General features: G+C 36.4%; 2 protein-coding genes across 2 annotated transcripts; both read left to right on the forward strand.

The window, feature by feature from the left end:
- The first annotated feature begins 1,295 nt into the window (after window positions 1–1,295).
- Window positions 1,296–9,082, forward strand: LOC141507842 (olfactory receptor 51A4-like). Its single transcript, XM_074215869.1, has 2 exons — window positions 1,296–1,303; window positions 8,122–9,082. Exons 1-2 carry the CDS (start codon window positions 1,296–1,298, stop codon window positions 9,080–9,082), a joined length of 969 nt encoding a protein of 322 aa, XP_074071970.1.
- Window positions 9,083–17,479: 8,397 nt separating this feature from the next.
- Window positions 17,480–18,436, forward strand: LOC141507849 (olfactory receptor 51G2-like). Its single transcript, XM_074215881.1, has one exon. It carries the CDS (start codon window positions 17,480–17,482, stop codon window positions 18,434–18,436), a length of 957 nt encoding a protein of 318 aa, XP_074071982.1.
- Window positions 18,437–27,332: the final 8,896 nt, after the last annotated feature.

A 27,332-nucleotide genomic window follows, 5' to 3' on the forward strand; every position in this document is an offset into this window, starting at 1 on the left:
CCTTAGATTCATTTAGTTCTCTAGATCTAGGTGTGGTCATAAACTCTTGTCTGATTGTCTTGGACCAATCCCTCCTTTCCTTTCTCTGCAACAAAGTTGGTATCTCTTCAGTACCTCCCATAGTTCTGGAGTAAGGGGATTTTCTAGCTCTCAGTTCATCTTTAGGTCTTGGAAAAACTAAACTGCCTTTATCCATTAGTGCATCATACCATTTATTTTGTTGGTCTACAAATTGATACCACTTACCTCCAATGAAGCATATGTCAAAGAATGAAATCCATCCTACACTTTTTAATCTTCCTGAAAGTAATGCACATGGGACATTAATGAAATACTTTCAATCTAGAGATAATCAAATCTATTTTCCATCAGGGGACTACTCTGTTCCTAGAACTTTTCTGAGACTGTGTATATCACTCCATACCTCCCTACCAGGAAGAACCACCTTCCAAAACTATTTGACTTAGTAAGTATAAGGGAAGTAGGGTAAAGTTTTCCCATGATTTTCATGGACATTGCTGAAGATGATTACGTGAGCTGAAAATAATGAAAGAAATTTTTCTACCCAAGTCAAATATCAGAGATCAGGAGAGAGCAACATAGGCAGAAACAAAGGAGTTTTCAGACTACTTCAATATCTAATAATAATAATAATAATAATAATAATAATAAATAATAAATAGCTTTTATAGTAACTTAAGATTTGCAAAATGCTTTAGAAATACTATACCCATTTTATTCTCACAACAACTCTGGATTGTAGGTACTATTATTTTTATCATTTTTTTTTTACAGAGCAGGAAGCTGAGGGAGACAGAGATTAAGTAACTTACACAAGATCATAGCTTGGACGTGTCTATGGAAGGATTTGAACTCAGCCTTCTTGACTTTAGACTCAGTTCTCTATCTATTGTGCCATCTAGGAAATTTGAAGAGAAATTAGAGGTAAACTAGTTCAATGTTCTTATTTTTGTTCTTAGTTTTGCTTAGGGTCACTCAAGGAGCAAGTGAGAGATGTGAAATTGGGTCTTCTGACTTCATATCTGGAAGTTTCTTGAAGATTCTAAAGTGTTTCTCTGAGTCAACAAACAAACACCTGGCACTAAAACAATCCCTGAAGCTATAAACTATAATTGCTGAGAGATTACCTTCTTGGCATGAAGTAGCTGGATTTCAAAAGACTACCAGCAGGTGGCAGAAGAAAGCAGATGGCTCATGAATAGATATGCTCAGCAGAAACCTCAACAGGAGAGAACATAGAAGGAAAAATCAAAGACCAAAGCAGGGACGGGACAATGCAACAGTAGGAATGATTGAATGGCATCACTAGACCAACAGAGAACAATAGCAGTTTTGTAGGGACACAAAGAGCAATCTCAGGATTAGAGAGGAATTCTTGTTTAGATGCCATCTATTGTGATGTGTCCCTTGCCCAAGGCTATATTCCTGTCCTTCTAAGCAACTTACAATTTAGCTCTAAGGAATCCCCTTCAGTCACTTAAAATCTATTTTCCTCAGCTTCCTCAATTATGAATGGGAATAATAAGGGCACCCACTTCACAGAGTTGTTCTGAGGTTCAAATGAAATAATTGCATAATAATTAACACAGTGACTTCTATTTACTGAAGCAGTGTATAAATATTAGCTCTTATTATTCTGTTAGTTGTATTGAGAACATGTTGACCTTGGGGGTTGGATATGGGCATTAGAATCAAAAGATCAAAGGAAAGAGGTCAAGATCTTGCAAACTAGAGACTCACTGCTATGTTTCCTGGGTGAATGAATGAATTCACTAGGTTAGACAGCTTAACTCACATCTTCCTGTGCTCCCAGGATATCCTTTGGTAGAGGTTCTAGTTCTTTCCTGGGGTACTCAGAACATTCATTTGTTTGTTGTCAGTAGTACACCCTCAGGATAGAGTCAGGCCTATGTTTTTCAAAGCCATGCTAGCCATGAGAACTATTCCAAGGTCCCCAAATGGAGGTATCAGAAGTAGAACTGGAGCCAACCTAATACATGACCTGTTGCTAGATGTCTTCTATTCTGATGAAAGTTACCCAGAACATCCATGACCAGCAGTGCCCCAGATTGTTAGAATTAGTAGCATTCATGTGAATTTATAATATTATGTAAGCATAGATTTGGAACCAGAAACATATAAGACTCCTCATTTTTTAATTGGGAAAAAAGGAAATCTAGAGAGGTCAAGAGACTTGGTTAAGAAGACACATAACAAAGAGCAGAGGTGAAATTTAAACCCGCATTTCATGTCTGTAGATCCAATATACTATCCATGACATAAATTCAGATAGGAACACACATATATATAAATATACCATCATGTTATTTACTTTGGCCAAGAGCAGTTTGTTATGACCCTATTCTCCTCCCACTTATCCCCTCTCTTCAGTTCCCTGATTTCTGAACCATTACATCTAAATCCCTGATGTTTTCAGGAACTCTAGCATCACCTCCTTCCAGAATGGCTCATCTTGTATTCCCTTTGGAGTTGTGACAGCCAGTGAGGTTCTATCAGGCTAGAGGGGGTGGAGAAGAAGGTGAAGCAGTGATGATAGACTCACAAATTAGGATAAATAGATCATGTTCATCTTATCATTCTCAGGACTGACCTCACTGGAGAGGCAGGTGGGTTCTTGAAGGTCTAGGAGAGTAAAAAGGAGGGAGAGAGCTAAAGTAAACTTTGGGAGGTTTAGAAGAGGTTTTGTCACTGATTGAGGCAGTGACTATCAATTCAAGCTTGTCTGAAGCTATAGAGCCTTCAGGGTAAGGGGGTGATGGTTGAGCTTTTAAGCAGTTTTTCAGGGCTCCCAGAGAAAGAATGAATTCCTAGTGAATGACTGAGGAGAGAAACAAGCATAAGGACTAACTAAATATGAGATTTGGGAGATTTTTTCCTCTGGACCAAAACTGGGTTGAATAGTCAGTTAGTGAACTAACATTTATTCAGAATCTACTATACAATACACCCTAGGCAACGAACCAAGTGGTGGAGATACAAAGAATTATAAAAACAGAGGTTATAATGCAATGAGAGAGACAACATACAAAAATGTAAGTACAAACAAGGAATTGATAGACAAAATTTGGATAGTTTCAGAAGGAAAACACTAAGATTAAGAGACTTCTTGCAGAAGGTAGAATTTTAGCTGACACTTAAAGGAAGCTAGGAGGAAGAATATTCCCATGGAGATAGCCAGTAAAAAACACTGGGAGTCAGGAAATAGAATGTCATGTGAGAGGAATGGTAAGAAAACCAGTGTCACTAAAGCACAGAATATATGGAAAGAGTAAGATGTAAGAAGACTGGATAGGGGCCAAGTTATGAAGAGTTCTGGAAGGAAAAGATCTTTTATTTTCTTTCATCCTGGAAACAAAAGAAGCCATTAGTTTACTGAATGGAATGAAGAAGAGTGATATGATGTAGTCGGACCTGTGTTTTAGGAAAACCAATTTTCCAACTGAGTAGAGAATGAATTGAAGTAGGGAGAGCCTTGAGGCAGAAAGACCAAGAGTCTATCATAATAGTCTCCTGGCTATCGAGGAGAGAAAGCTAAGTTAGCACAGCCTCCCCATGGGAACTATAAAGATGTTTGTGTTTTCTTAGGCTTCTGAGTCAGTGTAGTATTTTTGTGTTATTTTTGTTTGTTCCATTAGATGCAAAGATTTTCTGTATTCATCTTTTTGTAAATTTTTGAGTTCCACATTCTTCTACCACCCTCTTTTTTCTTCCCTCTTTCCATGGCAGCAAGTAATCTAATATAGCAATCATATTTAACACATCTCAATATTGGTCATATTGTGAAAGAAGAATTAAAACTAAATGGAAAAAAATCAAGATGAAGAAACAAAAAAAAACAAAAGAAGTTTTAAAAAGTGAACAGAGTATGCTTTGATCTATGGTCAGACTCTATAGTTTTTTCTCTAGATGTGAATGAGATTTCCTTCAACTTCTAATTAATTCTTTGCCACTACAAAAAGACCTGCTATAAATATTTTTTGTACATGTGAATCTTTTCCCCTTTCTATGATCCCTTTGGGATATAGAACTAGTCATGGTATTGCTGAATCAAAGAGTGTGCAGTTTTATTTTTTCTTTGGGCACGCTCTCTAGATGATTGGATCAATTCACAACTCCATGAACACTACATTAAAGTCCCAGTTTTCCCACATCCTCTTCTACATTGTTTTCCTTTTTTTTTTTGCCATTTTAACCAATCTGATGGGTGTTAGTACCTCAGAGTTGTTTTAATATGCATTTCTTTATGATTTAGACATTTTTTCATATGACTATAGATAGCTTTCATTCCTTCATCATAATTGCTTATTCATTTCCTTTGACCATTTATCAATTGGAGAATGACCTGTATTCTTATAAATTTTACTTCATTCTCTGTATAGTTTAGAAATAAGTCCTTTATCAGAAATACTATCTGTGAAAATTGTTACCCAGTTTTCTGCAATCCTTCTAATCTTGGTTGAATTGGCTTTATTTGTGCCAAAACTTTTTTTAACTTAATGTAATAAAAATTATTCATTATGCAATTTATAATGTTCTCTATCTCTTGCTTGATCATGAACTCCTCCCCTCTCCAAAGATCTGACAGGTAAACTATTCCTTGTTCTCCTAAGATGCTTATGATATATCTTTTATGTCTAAATCTTGTATCCATTTCAAACTTATCTTGGGATGGGGTGTGAGATGTTGGTCTATGCCTAGTCTCTGCCATACTATTTTCCAGTTTTCCCAGAAGTTTTTTTTTCAAATAGTAAGTTCTTATACCAGAAACTGGAGTCCTTGGATTTATTACTATAGTCATTTATCACTATTTCTTTTGAACTTAATCTTTTTCAATGCTCTATTGCTCTTTCTTAGCCAGTATCAGGCAATTTTGATGATTGCCTCTTTATGTTTTAGATCTGATATTGCCAGGTCACCTTCCTTTGCATTTTCCTCATTAATTTCCTTGATATTTTGAATTTTTGTTTCTCCAGATGAATTTTGTTACTTTTTTGCTCTGTAAAATAATTTTTGGTAGTTTGATAGGTATAGTTAGTGATTTAATTTAAGTAGAATTATCATTTTTATTATATTAGCTTGGCCTATAATAGTGTGGTACGCTTTAACTAAATTTCAGGAAATAATATTGAAGCATCACATCTGGTTGTGTTGCTGAAAACGTTTTCTGATTGACTTGCAGCAGGGGTTCTCAACCTTTTTATTTATTTATGACATGGACACCCTTTGGCAATTTAATAAAATATATGAACCCTTTCTCAGAGTAATATTTTTAAATGTATAAAATAAGAGAATTACAAAGGGTATTAATTAAGTAGAAATACAATTATCTGGCTAGCTAGCTAAAGAGTTGTTATCTGTATTTATAGGTAGAGAGCTTAGGGAAGAATTTGGGGGTAGGGAGAAGGGGAAGAAGAAGCACTAAAAAGAAAATCTGGAAGATGTCAAGAAAAACTGAAGGTGATTTTGGGGGTTTATGTTATTGTTATTTAGTTGTTCTCAGCATATCCAACTCTTTATGATATATTTTGAAGTTTCTTGGAAAAGATATTGAAATAGTTTGTCATTGCCTTCTCCAGTTAATTTTACAGATGAGGAAACTGAGGCAAGCAGGGTCAAGTAACTTGCCCAGAATCATATGGCCAGTAAATTTCTGAGGTTGGATTTGAATTCAGTTCTTCTTGACTCCAGGTATGGAGCTCTATCCACTACATCACCTCACAGAAAACAGTCTAGGTATGAGTCTTGAAAGCATGGAAGATAAGTGCTTTTGAGGCTTTTTAAAAGCTTGGTCTTAGAGATTTTATTCTTCTAATTTCCAGGTTCAATGTAAGGCAACCAGAATGACTCTAGATGGTACCAGTCTTCTGCCCATATAATTAAATCATTCCTACTTTCTACAGGAGGAAAGTCAAAAGAATATGAATATGATATAGGATTTGTACTATCTGAAAGAGAACATTACATCATATAGTAACTGTTTAGATTTGAATCAAGTTTATCCTGATTCAAGGTCCAGTGCTATTGTCCTCTGCAGGTTTTATCCATTATATACTACATTGCCAGTCATTCAAATCAGAATCTAACTTGACCCCCAAAGTTCACAAAAGACACTCTTTTCCTTATCACCTTGATATAAACCCTCTTGACTTTTTTTTTTCATTTTACCAAGTAATACTCAGTTCTTAGCTGGAGTTGGTGAATCTATCCTTACAAACACCAACAGTCACAAAGAATGCACAGATATTGATAGTGGATGAAGGAGTAGGGAATTCACCACACTATTAAACGAGGAAATTTTAGTAGGTGTTGGAGGAAAGGAAAGGAGAAGCCTTGCCTGACTGAAACAGAAAACCCAAGTCTCACATAAATACCTCCCACTGAACATTCACCCTTCCCTTTAAGAAATGCTTTTCCCTTTAGACACTTAATAATTACCTAGCTGTGTGGCCTTGGGCAAACCACTTAACCCCACTGCCTTGCAAAACTAAAAACCTAAAAAAAAAAATGCTTTTTCTCTCCCAGGCTACCTTCTAGTGAGTAATAAATGTCAATGCAATTGATTCAAGTTTCCCCACCCTATTTTTAACTTTATCAGGAAAAGGAGATAGACTATAAGAGATTATTCATGGACTCCTTGATTGATGAAACTCAACCTTTAGTCTTCAGGAGTTCTCTCCCCATAGAATGAGGCTGGGAGAACAGGTCCCCACCTGGTCCCAGTACATGGAGAAATTAAATATTTGTTTAAAAATGCAGCTGCATTCTGTTTAAATGTGTTTTAAAATGTACTTTCTGAAAAAGATATTGGGAATAAAATGGAGTTTTCAGACATGAGTTTAGTGAATAGTACTCTGTATTTGAAGTTAGTAAGACCTGAGTTCAAGTTCTACCTCAGACACTTAACAGCTGTGTGACTTTGGACAAGAGGTCAAATTCCTTAATCTCTGTTTGTCTTAATTCATTGGAAAAGGAAATGGTAAACCACCCCTGTATCTTTATCAAGAAAATCCCATGGACAGTATGGGGTCATGAAGAGGTGGCCGCAAGTGAATGACTGAATAATAACAAGTATGAATTTAATGGGAATTTAGAATTGCCTGTGAAGAACTGAGGAAACTGCAGGACTGCTTCTATAACAGATAAAGCCAGATTTTCATAAGATCAGAAAAATTCTTCTCTTCATTAGGAAAAAAATTGTTAGCATTTTATTTAAACTCAGAATAACTAGCCTTGCTAATAGCTATTTTAAAAGGTAACAATTCTTTATTTTTCCCATTTAAATTAAGTCATATGGATCAGAAAACTACTGTCAGAAAACTAATTTATCCAGTGAATATTGGGGAACTAATAGGCTAGATAGTTAGATGGTGGAAGCATCCTGAGAGTGGATGCCTTTTTTGAGAGACAGACAGAGACAGAAAGATCAAAGGGTGAATTGAATTTATCTGAAAATGTGATTAGAGGTTTTTGATCCTAGGAAAAGATTCTTACTTAAATAATTCAAAAATTGGATATTTTACCATTGTGGATACTTCCTCAGTGGTACCTTCATGAGTTATTCCAAACAAAACAATTCCCCTGATAATAAGTTTCCTTTGACTTAGTTAGAAGACAGAAATACTGTGTGTCCTTAGGAAAATATTACAAATTTTCTTAGCTTGGTAAGTCCTGCTTGTCTTTCACTGATACAGTCTTTGAGAACTAAGGGACATGAATCAAAATGAGTTGTATATTTAACCATGATTTGTAAAGAATGACAGCCAAATTAAAAATGATTAATAAATGTTGTACTAAGCTATACCCAGATAGTTATATTTCTCTAAGTCTCATACTAAATTATTCTTTAACTTAAATAAATGAATAGAACTATTAATGATTGCTTCATTTGTAAGCTTTGTAAAAAAATTAAATAGAATAACATAAAATAAGCTTAACTTTGTTCTTTGATTAATTTATCTACTTCTTGGGAAAGCTCAACAAGTTAGGGCATGAAGTTAAGCCCTAGTATTTCCATGAATTATATGCATAATACTTAAATTGTCTATCAAGCCCTAGGTTCCTTGCTGAACACCTTTTCAGAGACCTGAAATTGGGGATGACATTCAACAATAGCTATTTCACACCAGAGACCTTCCTCCTCACAGGCCTCCCTGGACTGGAGGCTGTCTACCCCTGGCTAGCCATCCCCTTTTGCTCCATGTACTTTGTGGCCCTTGTTGGCAATAGTCTGATCCTGATAGTGATCCATGGCAACCCACCTCTCCACCAACCCATGTATCTGTTCTTGGCTATGTTGGCCTTCTCTGAGCTTGGGGTCTCCGCCTCCACCCTACCCACTGTGATGAGCATCTTTCTCTTTAGCATCAATGAAATCAGTTTCAACACCTGCTTGTTCCAGATGTTCTCCATCCACTCCTTCTCTATCATGGAGTCAGCTGTCTTGCTGGCTATGTCAGTGGATCGTTTCATAGCCATCTACAGCCCACTGCGCTATACAGCCATCTTAACCCTGCCCCGCATTGCCCGCACAGGAGTAGCTATCGTGCTGAAGAGTGTGGTGTTCATGTTTCCATTGCCATTCCTCCTGAGGCGCTTGCCTTTCTGTGGTCACAACACCCTCTCCCACTCCTACTGCCTCCATTCAGACTTGATCCAACTGCCCTGTGGTAACACACGTCCCAATAGTATTCTGGGATTATGCATCGTCACCTCCACCTTTGGACTGGACTCACTGCTCATTGTTATCTCTTATGGGTTGATCCTCCATACAGTGCTGGGCATTGCCTCTGGGGAAGGACGCTGGAAAGCTCTCAACACATGTGTGTCACATATCTGTGCTGTCCTTATATATTATGTCCCTATGATCGGTGTAGCTATGGTGCATCGCTTTGTGAAACATGCTGCTCCTGCTGTCCGCCTCCTCCTGGCCAATGTCTATCTCCTAGTGCCTCCTGTGGTCAACCCAATTGTCTATAGCATTAAGACTAAGCAAATACGGCATGGATTGATCCAGATGCTGCGCCAGAAAAAATGTTTGTGATTGTAGAATTTGGAAGGGAAGACCTCACCCCTATGCCCAGGAGGTCAAGCCAAAAATTCAGTGACTTTTTTCCTGTAAAAGTACACAGTGGGTAGGATCCCTTCAATAAAGGGTCATTGAGGTATATGACTACAGCAGAGATCTGAATGACTTCTGTGTCTGATTCTGTGTTAGGCATTTAAGAGAGATATAAAGAAGGTATTCCATATTCTCCATTATTGTGAAGCCCCTAATCCAGTCAGTGAGTCAGTTTATATTTATTAAAAATTTATGTGCCAGGCAATTAAGGGCTGTGGATACAGAGAAAGATAAAAGATAGCCCCCTCTGTCAAGGAATCAAAATCTAAGGGAGGAGAGAATCCAAAATCCAAAAAGTCATCTTGAAGAAGTTCTAGTCTGAGGAATATATGAGTCCCCTACCTCCCCTGAGAGAATTCCTGACCTAACAAGGGAGGTCATGCTCTGTTCTCAGGAATTTCTGGTCAATAAAAGGAGCTGCTGTCCTTCCCTCCTTCACCAGTAAAAAATCACTTGTAACCTTCAAATCCCGTGAGCAGTATCAGTTTCCACATATGTCCTCACTATGTCCTTCAGTGACCAGCATCCCCACCTCAAAATTACTCTGCATTTATTTTGTATATATATTTTAAGGTATATTTGTGTAAGATATGCATATAGACATATATATATTACATATGCATATATAATACATATGCAAATATTGTCTCTCCCAATACTCTGTAAGCTCCTTTAGTTTTGTATCCCTAGTACCTAGACAGTCCCTGATACAAAATAGGAACTACTTAATGCTTTTGATGGGTTGATAAGAATCTAATTGAAAGGAATCTTGGCCCAATGAGTGAATCACAATCCCTACTCCTAACAATAATTATTAGTATTTATATTCCCTTTTATAATTATTATCTTATTTGATCATCACAACAATTCTGAGAAGTAGGTGTGTTAATATTGTCCTTATTTATAGATCAGAAAATTGAAGTAGACAGAGGTTACATGACTTGCCTAAGGCAAATATCTACTGGTAGAAGCTGGATTTGAACACTGATCTTCCTAAAACCAGGTATTCCTCCATTAATTACCCCACCTAAGTTTTCCTTAGAAAGTGTTTAGTGTAATAGGTTATCTCCCTTTAAAAGATTTTATTTTGATGGATTTCTATTCTTCTAATTTAGTAAACTTATTTCCTCTCATGGTTTTTTTTGTTTTTTATAAGACAATGAGGTTAAGTGACTTGCCCAAAGTCGCACAGCTAGATAATTATTAAATGTCTGAGACTGGATTTGAATTCAGATCCTCCTGACTCCAGGGCTGTGCTCTATCCACAGTGCCATCTAGCTGTCCCCCTCTGAGATTTTAATGACTTATAATTCTAAAATGTATTAGCCCTCTCAGGGTGCTTGAATTTCCATTCTTTTTATTTGTTTGTTTCACTACATTTAGTGATTATTCCCTAATGAGAGATCTTTTGCAATAAAATAGTTAAGTAAAACTGACCTCATTCAAAAGTTCATGCAAGCCATGTGGCCTTGGGCAAGCCACTTAACCCCATTGCCTTGAAAAATCTAAAAAAAAACAAAAGTTCATGCAAGACTTCACATTGGTAGTCTCCCTCCTCATTTCTCCATTTTTTTAATTAGCAAGATTCAATTTTTACTTTATTTTTCTCTCCTAATCTATTGGGAAAAAAAGAAAAAAATGTTAAAATTTCTTATAACAAATATTCATAATTAAGTAAAAAGCTAATTCCCCATTGGCTGTATACATACATATAAATGCATTTATCTCATTCTGTATCCTAAATCTAGCACCTCTTTGTAATGGAAAACATATTTCATTGTTGGTCCTATGGAATCACAAAATCATATTATGTTGAGTATACCTTCTGACTTTAAAGTTTCTTTTCATTGTCATAGAAATTATCCTCCTGGTTCTGTTCATTTTGTCCTTTATCACTTTATATGTCTTCAAATTGTTCATTTTTATAAGATTGGTGTTATGGTATAAATTGTTCTATTTTTGTTCACTATACTCTGCATCAATTCATATGAATATATATCTTACACAAAATAATTCTTTTTTTTTCTATTTAGAACCTCTACTTCCCCCTCTTGCCTCATTCAATCATTGAAAGATTCTTGGATTAGGAATTAAGAGGCATGATCCAAAAGGGCTGATGGTTCTATTAGCTCTTTGTGTGACCTTGAGCACACCATTTCTCTATAAGTCTTAGTGTCCTTCTCCATTAACTAAGAGAGAGAAAGGATTTGTCCTTGATCTTTGGTTCTAGGATTTAATAATACTAATAATCAGAGAATAGTGAAAGAATGGAAAGTAATTCCCATAATGGAATAAGTTAAATTTTTGAGTTAGCCAGGAATATTCAAGGAAAAAAACTGAATGATCCCTCAAATATGCTGCAAATAGGTTCCTTACTGAGTGAGAGGTTGAATTGAATATTTTTGTTGTCTTCTCTCAGATTTTGATCCCATAACATCATGGTGACTTTTCTTAAACTTTATATGTATAGCCTTTACCAAATGTCATTTCATGTGCCACTTCTCCTGACCTTAATCATAAGCAGCACATACTTGGGCAATTTAGTTGCTAAATCTACATGACTACACCATGAAAAATCTAAGGATACAAACTCTATAGAGGATAGGCAAATTAGAAGTGTGAGATTCCATCAACACAATCCATCTTAACTTGACTTAAGCCATAAAGTTGGCTTTCACATTGGATTTGCTTCAATCACACATCAGTAAGTCAATTCCTAGCCTTGGACTATGGGGAACATTATTCTTGGTCCTTTCTTTTTGGGTTCCAGATCTAGCCTTAGATCAAAGTCAGTTACCTTTCGCATTCATCTAAACTTGAATCTCAAACATAGTACCAAAAGATGATAGATACAGAGCTGAAAAGAACTTTAGAGGCCCTAGAATATAATTCTCTCATTTTACAAATAACGAAATAGAGGCCAAGAATGCTTAAGTGACTTGCCTGGGGTACTTAATAAGTGCATAAGGCAGAATTGCAAATCAGATCTTCCTCATCCCAAATCAGTGTTCTTTTGAAAGACTAAGTTCATTTCTTTTATTGAGATAATTACCAAAGAATATTGTATTATATATTTGCCTTTTAGCAAAGCATTTGATATATAGGCTCTCACATATCCTTATGTTCAAAGTGGAATGATGTGGAATAGATTATAGAACTAATAGCTATTGGTTACATACCACTTTAAGGTTTACAAAATACATTATATATGCTAGCTCATTTGATCCTCTCACAACTCTGTAATTCCTCATCTAACATAGATAAGGAAACTGAGGCAAAAAGAGAATAAGTGACTTGGTCAGGATCACACAGATAGTGTCTGAGGAAGAATTTTAACTCAAGTCTTCCTGACCTCAAATCCAGTATGCTATATACTATGTCAACATGACTTAATATTTAATAGGATATTAGAGAGAGAAGTCTTCAGTGGAGCTTCTCAAGGATATGCCTTTAACTTTATGCTGTACAAATTTTTTCAATAATGTGTTAGAAGAAAGCATAGATGGAATTCTTATCAAATATGTAAATGACATGGTGGGAATGGAAATAGAAATGGTGGGAGAGCACACATGTCGAATGGCAACATTAGAAACACCAAATTCTTCCACCTTCTATAGTTGTGAGAAAAGTCAAATCTAACAGATTATCATTAAAAAAAGAACAATGTAAAGTCCTACATTAAATCCACATGTAGAATGAAAGCTAAAAAGAAAAACAACATAATTTTAATTGATGCCATTGTCCAAACAAAGGCGCTGCTAGTTCTGTTGTACTCCATCTTGCTCAGTTTGGAACAGTACATTTTTGCAAGCTAGTGAGCATACTGAAGTAAGTATCCCTGATGATAAGGGTTCTCCATGGCCAGATGAGGATCTAGTAAAGGAACTATAGGTGTTTTACCTGGAGAAAAGAAAAAGTAATGGAGGACATGATAGTTATCTTCAAGTATTTGAAATATTTTCATTTGAAGCATAGTAGGGACTTGACCAAAGCTAAAATCTAGTATAATGGATTGAACACTGGAACATCATGAGACTTGTTCTCCTTGACCCCAGATTATTGAAACAGGAGCAATAGTTAGGAGATGCCAAGAGGTGAATTTCAACTTGACTTAAGGAAAACTTTCTAAGAATTTTAGCTATTACAAAGAGAAATAGACTGCCTCAGGATACACTAGTTCCCTATAACTATAAGTTTTCAAATAAAGAAGGATGAATATTTGTCAGGAAGGAAGGAAGAAAGGAAGGGAGGAAAAGAGGGAGGGAGGAAATAAGCATGTATTATGAACTTTCTAAGTTCTTGCCCTGTGCAAAGCACAGGGGGTAAAAATACAATTAAAAAAAGAAAGACAGTTACTGCCTTCAAGGAAGTTATATTTTAATGTTGTAAGAGAAGACACAGAAGAGAATTCAGAGGGAGAATGAAGAACACCCACATCAAGAACATGGTTTTTGAAGTCTCAATTTCAGGAACTGGATCATGATATAAATAAAAGTCTATTTGGGTCCCTCTAAAAAGTAGAGGCCCTAGAAAAAATTCATCAGTGGGAAATGGGATAGTCCAGGTTTAGAAGTCTAGTGGAGTAGTTAGCTGTTCCAGAATGAAGAGATCCCAGAAACTGAGAAAACTTTCAGGGTGAGATAGTCTCCAAGGCATGGTTTTTTAAGTTCCCAAACTAGGAAGAGGAGATAAAAATATGTCATCTCATTTGAAATTCCATTAACCTTTAAGATTAATGGTATAAAGCAGGCTTGACTGGGAATGCCCAATTCACCTAACATGGAAGTGCCCTTCAGGTGTATTTGGAGCAAAATCAGATAGTCTAATAGTCATCCCTTACTATTTGAATGGGATAACTTCCTTTGAATTACTACCTGTATTTTTAGAATTAGGCAAGACCAGACTTTTCACCCTCTTTCAATTGTTCTTACTTGCTGCATCCAGAGGGTTTAAAGATCACAATTCACCCACAGCATGTATAAACTGAATCGTTCCCTTTTTTATATCTGCTCCAAGAAATGGACATGGAAGTGATTATTTCTGTCCTGTTTTTACTTGTCTTTCTGCTTCTAGGTGATCTGTTATCCTAATGGGATCCAGGAGTTCCAGCCTGGTGATTCCAATAGAGTTGGCAAAGTCATTCAGAAATGGAAATTTGTGAGAAGTGAGTGTGCCTAGAACTTGAGCCCTTTCACACACACACCTCCATGCTCAATAGAAGGATTGAAATTGAACTTGAAACTAGGACTGTGCACTATAGTACTAAACTAAGCTGTGAACTTTACCCCTTCCTTTCTCCTGAGGTAGTGTATAGTGGGGGGGGGGGGGGTTGCAGAATTCTATACAAGTAAAAAACTTAATTTATTTACATTGGAGAATTTTTTGGAAAGTTCCATTCCTAGGTAGGAGATTGTTATTCCTAGTTCTAGATCTGTGATCCAAAAATCCTTATCTCCTCAGAAATTTCTCATTAACTAGTTTCAGTCTGCTTTACTCTAGTGAAGTCACTGCCCTCACTTGGCCGCAATAATAAAGAGACAATTGCTTTCATGAAACCTTCAAATTTTTAGTTGAAACCTTTCAATCTTTAGCAATGATCTCCATATTACTCCTAGCAGTAGACTTTCTGCCAAGGTGAATGACCAAAGAGACATAGTAGCTATCTGGTTTGAAAAGTACTTTCTCTTACCCATGATAGGTATCATAGACATTTAAGAGATCATCTAAACAAAATTCCTAATTTTATTAATTGAAGAAACTGAAATTAAAAGAAATTAATTGACTAGCTCAAGTAAATAAACATCAGGGACAAGATTTACACACATGTCCTCTGACATAAAATTCAATAGTTTCTACTGAACCATATGACAGGAATCAACTTCCAAACATCTCTGATAAAGAGAGGGTCATTAAGCCTCTGTTTGATAGCTATCAATTTTTTTTTCTGGCTTGGGACAACCATGAACACCTTATCCTAATTCAATGATGAAAATCTTACATGAAAGAAAAAAATCAAGTCACAGACAATTTAAAATATTTTTCATCTGACTTTCATGGAACCTAGTCTTATTTTTATGAAGTCTTCCTTTCCTAGTCTTGATTTTTTTTTCCCTGGTTATTCTCTCAATTTCATTTTGTCTTTCTGATTACAGTGACTAATTATCTAGATAATTGATCCTCAGAGGAGTAAAAGACTGTTCTGGAAGTTTTTTCCCCTTTATCCAGCCTTCTCTATGACTTAGAGACTTGGCAGTCAAATGGGACCTTCAGGGTCTTATATAGGATTAAACCTTCTTTCCACCTTCACATGCCTAGAGGGAAGGAGATGCCAATGTTGAAATATCAGGGACCCATTTATAAAGTTTCCAGAATCTCCTTTTCTTTTGGTAAGTGTCTGTGATCCAGGTATTGGATCAGATCTTCTTGGAACAAGTCCTGAAATTTAGTATTCATCACAACCCTTAGGTCTTAACCTATATCTCCTATATTCTGTTTTTGTTGGAAGATAGGATACAAGTTTCTCCCATCTTCTCAGAGAAGAAACAGAAGGACCTGATTGAGATTAAAATAGAATTTACAAGGACTCCTGTCCAGGAGTGAGGAAACCACAGCTCAGTCAAGTAGCTGCTGAAATGAAGGGGAAAGAGGATAGGAAAAGAGAAATAGAACAAAAAAAAAATATGAAAAGAAAAAAATCTAAATCAATTCTTACCAAACTCGGATTTTAGAGGTTTTTTGGGGGGGGGTTGGCTGTTGGGGTGTCAGTACTATTGAAGAAGTATCACTTGAATGCTTCTGTTCATCTTCCCCCTAAATACCCTTTGGTTCCAATTTGATATTGTTCTTTCCATAGGCTCCTGACTACCTTATTCAGAACTGAATACCATATCACCCCAGAATAATTTGAGTTCTCTCTGAGTCTTAATAAAGTCCACAGAATGCTCCAGGATTCAGGTTTTCCTAAGAAGCTATTTACCTCTAAGTTAGTCAATGTACAGTTTCTTGATATTCCAAGATCTCCTCAACCAGCTTTGATTCACATATCTGTCATCCGGGTGAATGTGATTTCTTTGTGAGAGCAGAGACTGTTTCATTTTGTCTTTGTATTCCCAACCTATGAGAGAGAGAGAGAGAGAGAGAGAGAGAGAGAAGGAAAGATAGACAGATTAGATGGATAGATAGATGGATAAATGGACAGACAGACAGACAGACAGAAAGATAATTAAGTGGGTAGATAGGTAAATTAGGGAAGTAGGTAGGTGGAAAGATAGACAGGGAGAAAGATAAATAGATAATGTTTTATGGCTAAAAGATGCTTTGTACACCTTAAATCATTTGCTTCTCATGATTAATATGTGAATATGTGTAGCTACCTTTCTCAATTTAGAACTTAAAATTTAAAAAATGAATGTTAAAGAATAAACAAACAAATAAATATGTGCATGAGTGAGTGTCATTAACTTCATTTTACATGTGAGGACACAGGTTCAGACTGATGAATGTCACATACACAGTGAATGGGAGAACTCATTCCTCTCATTCAGGCATTCTTATTCAGGTATTTGTATTCCTTTCTTTTCCATTCTTTTTCTGTTCTCTCCTTTCTTTCCTCTTTCTTCTTTTTCTAAGCTTCTTTTCTCTTACACAGAACTGTTTCTCATAAAGTAGGAAAGATATTATAGAATGATATCATTCTAATACTCTGAAACTAAGTCCAATACCTCTTTCTTTTGACTTTTGGAATAGTCTATGAAGACCATTGTGTATGTCCAACTATAGGATCCCAATGGGAATGGGAAGGGAATAAGCAATTATGTACTGGGTACTGGGCTAATTCTCATAACAACTGTATGAAGTAGGTGCTTGTAGGATTCTATTATAATTGAGGAAACTGAGGAAGACAGAGAATAACTGACATGCCAATTAAGTGTCTGAGTATAAATCTGAACTTAAGTCCTCCTGACTTCAGGTCTAGCATTCTATCCACCATGTCATCTAATTACTTGGGGATGAGGTTCTTTCTGCTCCTTTCCTATCATCCTGTTCCCTCTGTTCATCTAATGCATATGATCCCAGATTTCTATCTGAATGGGTAATCCAGATTTCTCATTTGACCATTGTAGAACCAAAGAGGTTCACTAATTTACCCAAGATCATACCAACAGTTAATCGAAAGAGGCAGGATTTGAACCCTAGACCTTTGATTTTTAAAGTCAGTGTTCTTTACATTAAACCCTCAAGGTCTCTTTCCATAGTAGTTCCTAGCTGATTAACATTTTGCTTATAATCCTCCAGGGAACTGATAGGATAAATTCTACAATGCGAGATCTCAACAGCTCCTCAGCATTCACTCCCCAGACCTTCATTCTGGTTGGTATCCCTGGACTGGAAGCTGAGCACATCAGGATTTCTATTCCCTTCTGCCTGATGTATATCATCATCTTCCTGGGTAATGGCACTATTCTCCATGTAATTCGGGTTGACCAAACACTACATCAGCCTATGTATCTCTTTTTGGCCATGTTGGCATCAGCTGAGTTTGGTGTCACCACATGTACACTGCCTACAGTGTTGGGTATCTTCCTCTTTGGCATCAATGAAATTAGCTTTGAAGCCTGCCTGCTCCAAATGTTCTTCATGCATTCCTTTACCATGGTGGAGTCAGCTGTCCTACTGGCTATGTCTGTGGATCGTTTCATAGCCATCTATAACCCACTGCGCTACATGGCCATTCTGACCCTGCCTCGAATCGCCTGCACAGGGGTCGCCATTGGGCTAAAGACGTTGGGGCTCATGCTCCCACTGCCCTTGCTCTTAAGGTGCTTGCCCTTCTGTGGCCACAATACTCTGTCCCACTCCTACTGCCTCCATTCAGATCTGATCAAGTTGCCTTGTGGAAACACTCGCCCTAACAGCATCCTGGGCCTCTTCATTGTCATCTTCACCTTTGGAGTGGACTCAATGCTCATCGTGGTCTCCTACATGCTGATCCTCCGAACAGTGCTGGGCATTGCTTCTAGGGAAGGTCGATGGAAGGCACTTAACACATGTGTGTCACATATCTGTGCTGTGCTTTCATACTATGTACCTGTGATCAGTCTTTCTGTGTTACATCGCTTCTTGCACCCTATGCCTCCCCTGCTGCAGGTCATGATGGCCAATGCCTACTTCTTATTACCACCTGTGGTCAACCCAATTGTCTATAGTATCAAGACCAAAGAAATCCGGAGGGCCATTGGACAAACATTGTCCACAAAGGGGGTCAGTGTTACTTAAGGGTAAGGAGTAACAAGAATATATGGGGAATTCTAGATTATTTCCATATAGGCTGATGTCATCCTCGTGAGAATTTTTTCTTTGATTTCCTGCTGAAAGTAGGAGACATTGAGACTTTGACATCAATCTGAAGATATTCAAAACATGATATCTCAATTACTCTTTTGTGATCCAAAGTATTTCCTTTTCTACCTTCCTCTGTGGGAAGGGAGGAAGGGAGAAAGAATAAATGAATGCAAAAGAATTTATTAAGAGCTTACCATGTACAGAACATTATGCTATGGGTTGGTGATATAAATAAACTAATAAAACAACCACTGTTCCCAAGAAACCCACTTTCTAATGGGGGTGACAACATTGAAAGAAGGCTTTGGATACAAACCAGATGGAAATATACCATAGTCCTTAGGTAACAGCAGCAAAATAATAAGAATGTACCTTCTTAATGTTATTTCCACTAACAAAACTCTATTTTCAACATTAAGCCATTTGATAGTGCAATAGATTGGTGGTGAAAACTTTCTTTTCCAATAACCATGCTACCTAGGTAGTAAGGGATGTTATAGCTATAGAAGCAGCTGTCAAGTAACAATTTCTTATGAATTCATAATCTAGATAGTGACTAATAAGAGTTGATCTGGCAGCAGGTATAACCTATATCAGATTACTCACTATCAAAGGATGGAGGGAAGGAAGAAAGGAAGGTAAAATAATGTGTAACTCAATAATCTGGGGGATAATATTGGTACTTTTGTTTCTGAATTCTTGGGTTTGAACTGTCTATGCTGTATTTCTTTTTATTTTATTTTATTTTTATTTTAGGCAATGGGGTTAAGTGACTTGCCCAAGGCCACACAACTAGGCAATTAAGTGTCTTAGGTCACATTTGAACTCAGGTCCTCCTGACTCCAGGGCCAGTGCTCTATCCACTGCACCACCTAGTTGCCCCAATATGATAGATTTCTTACCCACTTTCTTTTTCCTTCCTATCTAACTCATCATTAGTCTTCCTATGCTTTTAACTGTTTCTTGTATATGTGTACATGTATATATATTTTGGGAAGATGTATTAGGAGCATCAGGTCTAAGACTAAAAAGAACTTGAGAATTATTAAAATCCATAAAATGATTACTCCAAATAAATATTAATAAGCATAATAGAAATCAAAATAACTCTTATATATACTCTCACACGCTGAAAATTGGCAAAGATGAAAAAATAGATGAGAAAATTAATGTTGGGGATGGAGGGTCTGTGCAATGACAGGAACACTGATGAACTACTTTTAAAACTGTGAAGTGCACCAGCCAATATGGAAAGCAATTTGAAATTATGCTAAGAAATGCAAATCAAAATGACTGAACAAATTGTGGTATATGAATGTGATAAAATCCTATTGTCCTATAAGAAATCATGAGCAGGCAGATTTCAGAAACACCCAGAAGGACTTACATGAACTGAGGCTGAGTACAATGAGCAGAATCAGGAGAATACTGTACACATTAACATCAATATTGTGTGAGGATATACTTAGCTCTTCAGCAATACAGTGATCAAAGTAATTCTAAAAAACTTGTGATGGAAAATATCATCCACATCCAGAAAAAGAATTATGGTGATTTCAGACCAAAGCATACTATTTTTACTTTTTAAAATTTGTTTTATGTTTTTTCATTCTTTCCCCCATTTTATTTCAATTTTTCTTTCACAATATGACTAATATGGAAATATATTTAACATGATTGTACATATTTAATCTATATCACATAACTCACTATCAAAGGGTGGAGGGAAGGAAAAGAGGAAGATAGAAAAATGTGGAACTCAAAATCTTACAAAAAATGAATGTTGAAAACTATCTTTACATGTAATTAAAAAAAGAAAAACAAAAATGTAAAAAATGTAAAAAAAATGAAAAATGAAATGCATCCTGAATTTTCACTTCATAACAAGCAAATTAGCAAAGGTGAAAATAAATATAGGAGTGATTGTGAATAGGCAAGCATATTAATACACTATAGATGGAGCTGTGAATTGGTAATAAAAAGTGCCTAAAATATCACATCCTTTACTCAGGGCTCTCACTGCTGGGATATATATTAAGAAAGTCAAAGACATGGAGTTCCCAAACACACCAAAATATAAAGAGCAAAATTTTCCTTGAGATAAATTGCATCCATTCCTTTCTGATATCCAGCTCATATAAACTAGAAACCCAATAGATGTCCAGTTCCTGAAGAACAGCTACATACATTTTCATACATTAGTATAATAAAAATATTTCTGAGTCTTAAGAAAAAAGAATGCAAAGAATAAAAAGGATGTGGAAACACAAAGTGATGCAAGTGAAGTCAGCAGAACCAGCTAATGTTATATAATTATTCCCAATTTACATTTAGAGATATTGAGATGACAGAAGTCAAGTGTCCAAGGTCACAAGGCTAGTTAATGTATAAGGTTAGATTCACATTCAGTTTTTCTTGGCTCTAAGCCACCACCTAGATTAGGAATGAGGAACATTTTTTTCAGCCATGGGTCATTTGGATATCTATAACATCATTCACAAACCATACAAAATTATAAACTTAAAAATTAGAGCTATATTTGATCAAACATTTAATTAATTCACCCTTAAAAAATTCCTAGATTTATTGAATTTTGAAGTCCTGCCTGTGATTGCATTGGCAGCACCAGATCAAATGATTTTTGTGGGACTATGCGAGACATTTCCCATCCCTGACCTATATGAATGAGGAGAATTTCCAGAAATAACCAGAAAATCAGTGTGACTGAATATTTGATTTTGTGGAGGGGTACAAAATATAAGAAGACTGGAAAGGGGGCGGCTAGGTGGAGCAGTGGATAGAGCACTGGCCTTGGAGTCAGAAGTATCTGAGTTCAAATCCAGCCTCAGACACTTAATAATTACCTAGTCGTGTGGCCTTGGGCAAGCCACTTAACCCCATTGCCTCGCAAAATCTAAAAAAAAAAAAAAAAAAAAAGAAGAAGACTGGAAAAATGGAAAGGATTCAGATAATAGGAAACCATGGCAGTTTATTGTGGTCATATAGGCATTTTAATATACTACTTATACTATGAAATGATACAGCCTAATTCACTATTATGCTTAAGAAAAAGTAACCTAAATATTCATCTTCTTTGACTAAGAAATCATGCAGCAAGGTAGATATAATAAGGTGGTGAAATTTAGAAGGGAAGGTCTCATGTCCATCAAAATATTAATGGTGGTACTTTTTTTTTAATATGGTCAGATGAAAAGTTTAGAAAGATGATATTGGAAGCTAAGTAAATTATGCCAGTGTAGAGAGACCTGAGAAAACAGACCAGTCAGAAAGATATTACAATAGTCTGAATATAGTGTTGAGAGCTGCTCCAAGACTGAAGACCTTAATGTGTAGCTTCCTTCCTTATGGTATCCCTCTACTTGCCTGAAACTAGGACCTTTGCATTTGAGTCATCTGTGTGTGTATGTGTGTATGTGTATGCATATACATGTATATACATGTATGTATGGGACTTGGGATATGAGTTACACTTCCATGATGGGTCCAATGACATCTGCAGACTACATTTACTTGATGAGAGTAGGGAAAAGGCAGCAAGGCTTAAAATAACGAAGTCTTTATTTGGGATCTTGAATGTCTCGATTGGTAAAAAATACCCTCATTCATTGACTGGCTATGTAGAGAAGTTACCTTTGCTTACCAAAAAGGCTATTTTATGGAAAATTAACAAAGATAATCAGAAGAAGTGATCCCAGGACACCCTGAAGGTCTTTCTTAAGAACTTTAGAATTGATTCTGCCTTGCTCATATGAGTAAATTTAGAGTAAACACCCTAAGTATTCACATGGCCTATTTGTTCCTTACCTATGGTAGAGCATCCTAAGCTCATATTGGTCTGATCAGCTACAGTCAGACACACCGTAATTTGTCTCTCTGTGATATCATTTTGGTCCTCTTAGATAAAAAAGTACAAGAACCAACCAATCAACCAACCATGTGGAAAAGGTGAATAACAGTTTTGGAGAAATATGTTCTCCCCAGTCAAAGTAATCTCTGAGACCAAAAGAAATAGAATTGTAAGATTTGTATTTTATTTCCCCTTCCCTCAGCAATAAGAAGACAAAAGGGAGGAAAGGAGAAGAGAATGAATATTTATATGGTACCTATTGGGTTCCAGGTATTCTGGGGTGTGTGTGTGTGTGTGTGTGTGTGTGTGTGTGTGTGTGTGTGTATTTAACAAATATTTTCTCATTTGATCTTCACAACAGTCTCGCAAAGTAGTTATCATTATTATTATTATTATTATTATTATTTTACAGTTGAGGAAACTGAGCCAAACAGAGGTTGTGACTTGCCCAGATTCACACACTTACTGAGATGCTGAAGTTGGCTTTGAATTCACATTTTCCTGATTATAGAATGATCTTATTTTAAAAAGAGATTTTTACCATCTTACAGATTTCCTTCCAATTTGGGGAATTTATAAAAGACTAACCTCTGAGAAATGTATTTCCCACAGGTACAAACCTAATCTAAACTTCTATGATCCCAAGCTTTGCACACATCCCATTTCCATTTTGCCCCTAATTGGCTCTGTACTCCAGCTGACCTTAAAAAAAACTATAAAAACCCAAATTGTATCCTGCAAAGTTAAAGCTTCTCCTATCACAATTGTTTTTCCTTAGTTCTCTAATAAATGTATTTTTCTTCAATCTGGTAACACATTTTTTTTACCCAAAATTTTGCAGATTTCACATTGAGTGAGATTCTCCTTGGACTCCCTGGGTTCTGGCTCCCTGGGAACCAAGGATGGGAAATTTCCACAAAACCTGATTAAGTCCTATAAAAGAGAATAGACAGATCCACCAGAGATTATTTTGATACATTCTCATAGAGTTAAAGCATGCGTCCTGGGAAGATGAAACTTGTACATCCATCCAAGCAAAAAGAACAGTCCACACTACCCTCCCCAGTTTACCCTAAAAGAGTTGTTGATCTTGGACAAGGGAACCATATGGTCTCAAGAGAGGAAGGAGAAAGCCAAAGAGAACTGAGGGACCTGTAACTTCCATCTCTAGACCCCTTGACAAAACCCATACTTTAATATCAGGATGGGATGCCATAGTTCTGACAAATTAAGACAAAATGAGTGATTTGGGATCATAATTTCCAACCAAGTACTTGAAAATCTAAACCACAGAACTCCATTGCCAGAAATTGTGCTCACTTTATCAGTGTGAGGAATATGTAGTTGTTTGGGTTCCACAAGAATGTGAAGGGAGGATTGTTAGTTTATATTACAAAGACTGGGCTCTGCCTATGGGCAGGAATTAAAGTCAAGAGCTCAATCCAATCAAAACTGAGATAAAGTGGATGTGCCCCACCTTTCTAAGGTGGGTCTTGACCTCCTTTGGCATGCTCAAGGAGATCTAACTGTTCTAATGAGCAGGGCAGGGTAAATGTATTGGGACCAATGTATTGTGACCCCAGCCTATGATTGGCATGAGGGTGCAGGAACAAAGCCTTTCAAAGTGCATAAAAGGTAGATAGAGAACTGGCTCTGGAGTCAGGAGTATCTGAGTTCAAATTTGGTCTCAGACACTTAATAATTACCTAGCTATGTAGCCTTGGGCAAGCCACTTAACCCCATTGCCTTGCAAAAACCTAAAAAAAAAGTTCATAAAAGATCTTACATTTTGGAATTTTTCTGCTCTTTCTTCCACCTAGAGAGGTATGCCATTTTGTTAAGCTATCTTAATAAAAAAAACCATTTTAATCACTTTGGACTAAGTGTTCAGGAGCCATTCATAACAATCAGAAAGGTGGAAATCTAGGAGATATCAATGATTTCTTCTTAAATCTTAATCAGTGTGAGGAAAAGGTAGTATACTTAGTCAGAATTTTAGTTCAAATCAAAAGTCTTCTTGCTTTGTTACTTCCTGTGTAACCTTGAATAAGATACTTAACCTCCTTAGGTCTCAGCTTTACATATTTTGGGGGGGGGGGGGTTGCAAGGCAATGGGGCCAAGTGACCTGCCCAAGGTCACACAGCTAGGTAATTATTAAGCATCTAAGGCTGAATTTGAACTCAGGTCCTCCTGACTCCAGGACTGGTGCTCTCTCTACTGTGCCACTTAGCTGCCCCACAGTTAACATATTTTTAAATAGGAATGAGAAGATGAGAGAAGAGATTTGATAATTTCTATAATCACTTTCAGATCTAAATTCTCTGATGGGGTCAGAACATTTGAATTAGGAAAAAGTAATATGAAAGAAGCAGAATACCTTGGAATTTAGAAAGCATGGAATAAAGGTGATAGAATTAAATCAAAAGGTATTTCCCAAGGGATAAGAATGTGATTTTATCACTTTGTGATTTTATCACACCCTCAAAATAATTTTTGCTGGCAATCATATTTTTAAAATATTCTCATAAGTAATTTCTGAAGTGTAAAAAGATAGTTATTACTTCAGGAAGAGAGTAAGGTTCATTGTTCATAAAATGACTTTTCAACTCCTTACCCTTGGAAAATAAGAGGTTTCCTTCATATAAAAAGGGGGGGAATAAGAGAATTTATAACCTCTGAAACTTGAGAGAGAGGGAGGGAGTGGGGGGGGGTGAGGGAGAGGGGGAGGGGCAAAGGGGGAGGGTAGAGAGAGAGGGGGAGATGGAGAGGGAAAGGGAGAGGGAGGCTCACAGCTTGGTGGCATGGTGGATAGACTATTGACAGGAGGACCTGCATTCAAATTTGAACTCAGACATTTATTAATTACCTAGCTGTGTGATCTTGGGTAAGTCACTTAACCCCATTGTCTTGCAAAAACCAAAAAATAAAAATAAAAAAAGAGAGAAACTTTATAACTGCTTTTGACTAGATGGGAACATGCTTTCCAGTTTGATGCTGATTCTCAAGAAAGAATAATCAATACTATTAGATTAATATTAAGATTTTTGCTTGTTAAACTTTTAACAAGTCATTTTCTTTTTTGCTTTTCTGATAATGCATCTACTATTGACTGATTCTATTTGTATATCACTCAATGTTTCTTTCCACTAAGTATTTTCTGTTTTCTTAAAAATCACTTCCAGTAGAAAACTTTTTCTGATTTTCTAGCAATTAGTTCTCTCATCCACTTTCCCCCTTCTCCCAAATCACCTGGCTTTACTTATGCTGTTATATGTCATATTTCCTATTCTTTCTGCTCCTAAAATAAAAGCTGCTCAGGAAGCAGGGACTATTTTGTTTGTGCATTTGTACCCTGACTGACTAGCACAGTGCATTATAAATATTCTTCAATATTCAAACAAATGTGTGATTTCTTGAATGTGGTCTATATCCTTCCTAGGAACATGCTATTCTATGCTATTCTTTTCAGCATTCTTCCATAGATCGTGTGCTGGTAAATGTTTAATCAGCCCTCCAAGGGGGTAAGGAGTGGGGGAATTGTATCCATGACATCCTTTTAATTTAATCTGCATTATGTACATTTTCTCATCTTTTTATTAAGTCTAGACAATCCGCAAAACAATAAACCAAGTCCTGATTTTTAGTGCTTGCCAAAGCCCAAGTAATTGTTCACACTGAAAATTTAGCAACTGACTATAGCCAGTTGAAGCTGGCTCTAGTGTATCTCTTCAAAGGTACATCATGGCAACCAGGTGTCAAAATCTAGAATTTGGAGTAGAGAAGACCTGTATTTGAATCATGACTCATAATTACTATCTTTGTGACTCTTAACCTCTCTGAGATTCAGTTTCCTCACTTAAAGAATGAGAACTATTGGGAGGGCTGTTAGGAGGATCAAATGAAATAACATATAGCTAGAACAGTTCACAGGTCCACAATTTTACATGAATGTGCCTTTCTTCATCAAGAAATTTCAGAGAAAAAGGAGAAAAGTGAGGCAGAAGAGATCTAATTTCTTTTAGACTTGATGCTGGAGGTCTATTAGGTACCTGCCACTTTTCATAAGCTAACAGAAAGTTTGGAGTTAAAAATATCATTCAAGATCATCTAATCCAACTCATTTTATAGATTGGAAAATTGAGTCATATAAAGATGAAATGATTTGCCTAAGGTCACTGTTAACTGGTTTCTTTCTAGGTCATTGTCCTGGTGATGATTTTGGCTTCTAATCTCTTGGTGATTCCCAGAGAGCTCCTTAAATTAGTGCAGAAGAAAATTGTACCTAAATAATTATTCCTCCAAGGACTCCTCTCTCCATGAGCCCATTTACTTATTGCCACAGTGCCTCAGCAGTCCAAGTGAGCCTTCCCTCACTTCAATTATAATGCCCCAAATGAAGGAAACATCAGGTGTGAGGCATCATGGATGTGGTGTCTTTCTCTCAATCTCAAAGACAACTGAATTCACCTCTCTGATCATGGTAAGTATTTAGTACCAGTCTCATTGATGTATTTTTTAATTCCATAAAAAATACAAATGTCTACTTTGTGACATGCCTTCTCCTTGATTCTGGAGATAGAAAAGTGAAAAAGGACAGATCTCATGGTCTGAGAGAGATTATAGTATTTAGTACTAAGGCTATTCATAATAAGTCTAATATAAGGTAGAATTGAATGGGAGCAAAAAAGAAGAGTTCAGACAAAGCATCATAGATATATAAGAAAGAAGAGATTATTTTAAATTGATGGAATCTCTCCAGTGAATGGTAATACTTAATCTGAGTCTTTGAGGAAGAAAGGGTTCTCAGTAAGTAGTTTTAGTCAAATGTATTTTAGTCTTGAAGGTCAGCATACACAAAAGGTGGGAGAGTGTTGGATGAGATCGAAGAACAATGAGCCCCAGTGTGAATGGAAAATACTAAAGTGTATCCTTTAAACAGATAATATTATATCAGACTGGAA

Source organism: Macrotis lagotis, chromosome 1, assembly GCF_037893015.1.
Source record: "Macrotis lagotis isolate mMagLag1 chromosome 1, bilby.v1.9.chrom.fasta, whole genome shotgun sequence".
Classification (NCBI taxonomy): Eukaryota; Metazoa; Chordata; class Mammalia; order Peramelemorphia; family Peramelidae; genus Macrotis; species Macrotis lagotis.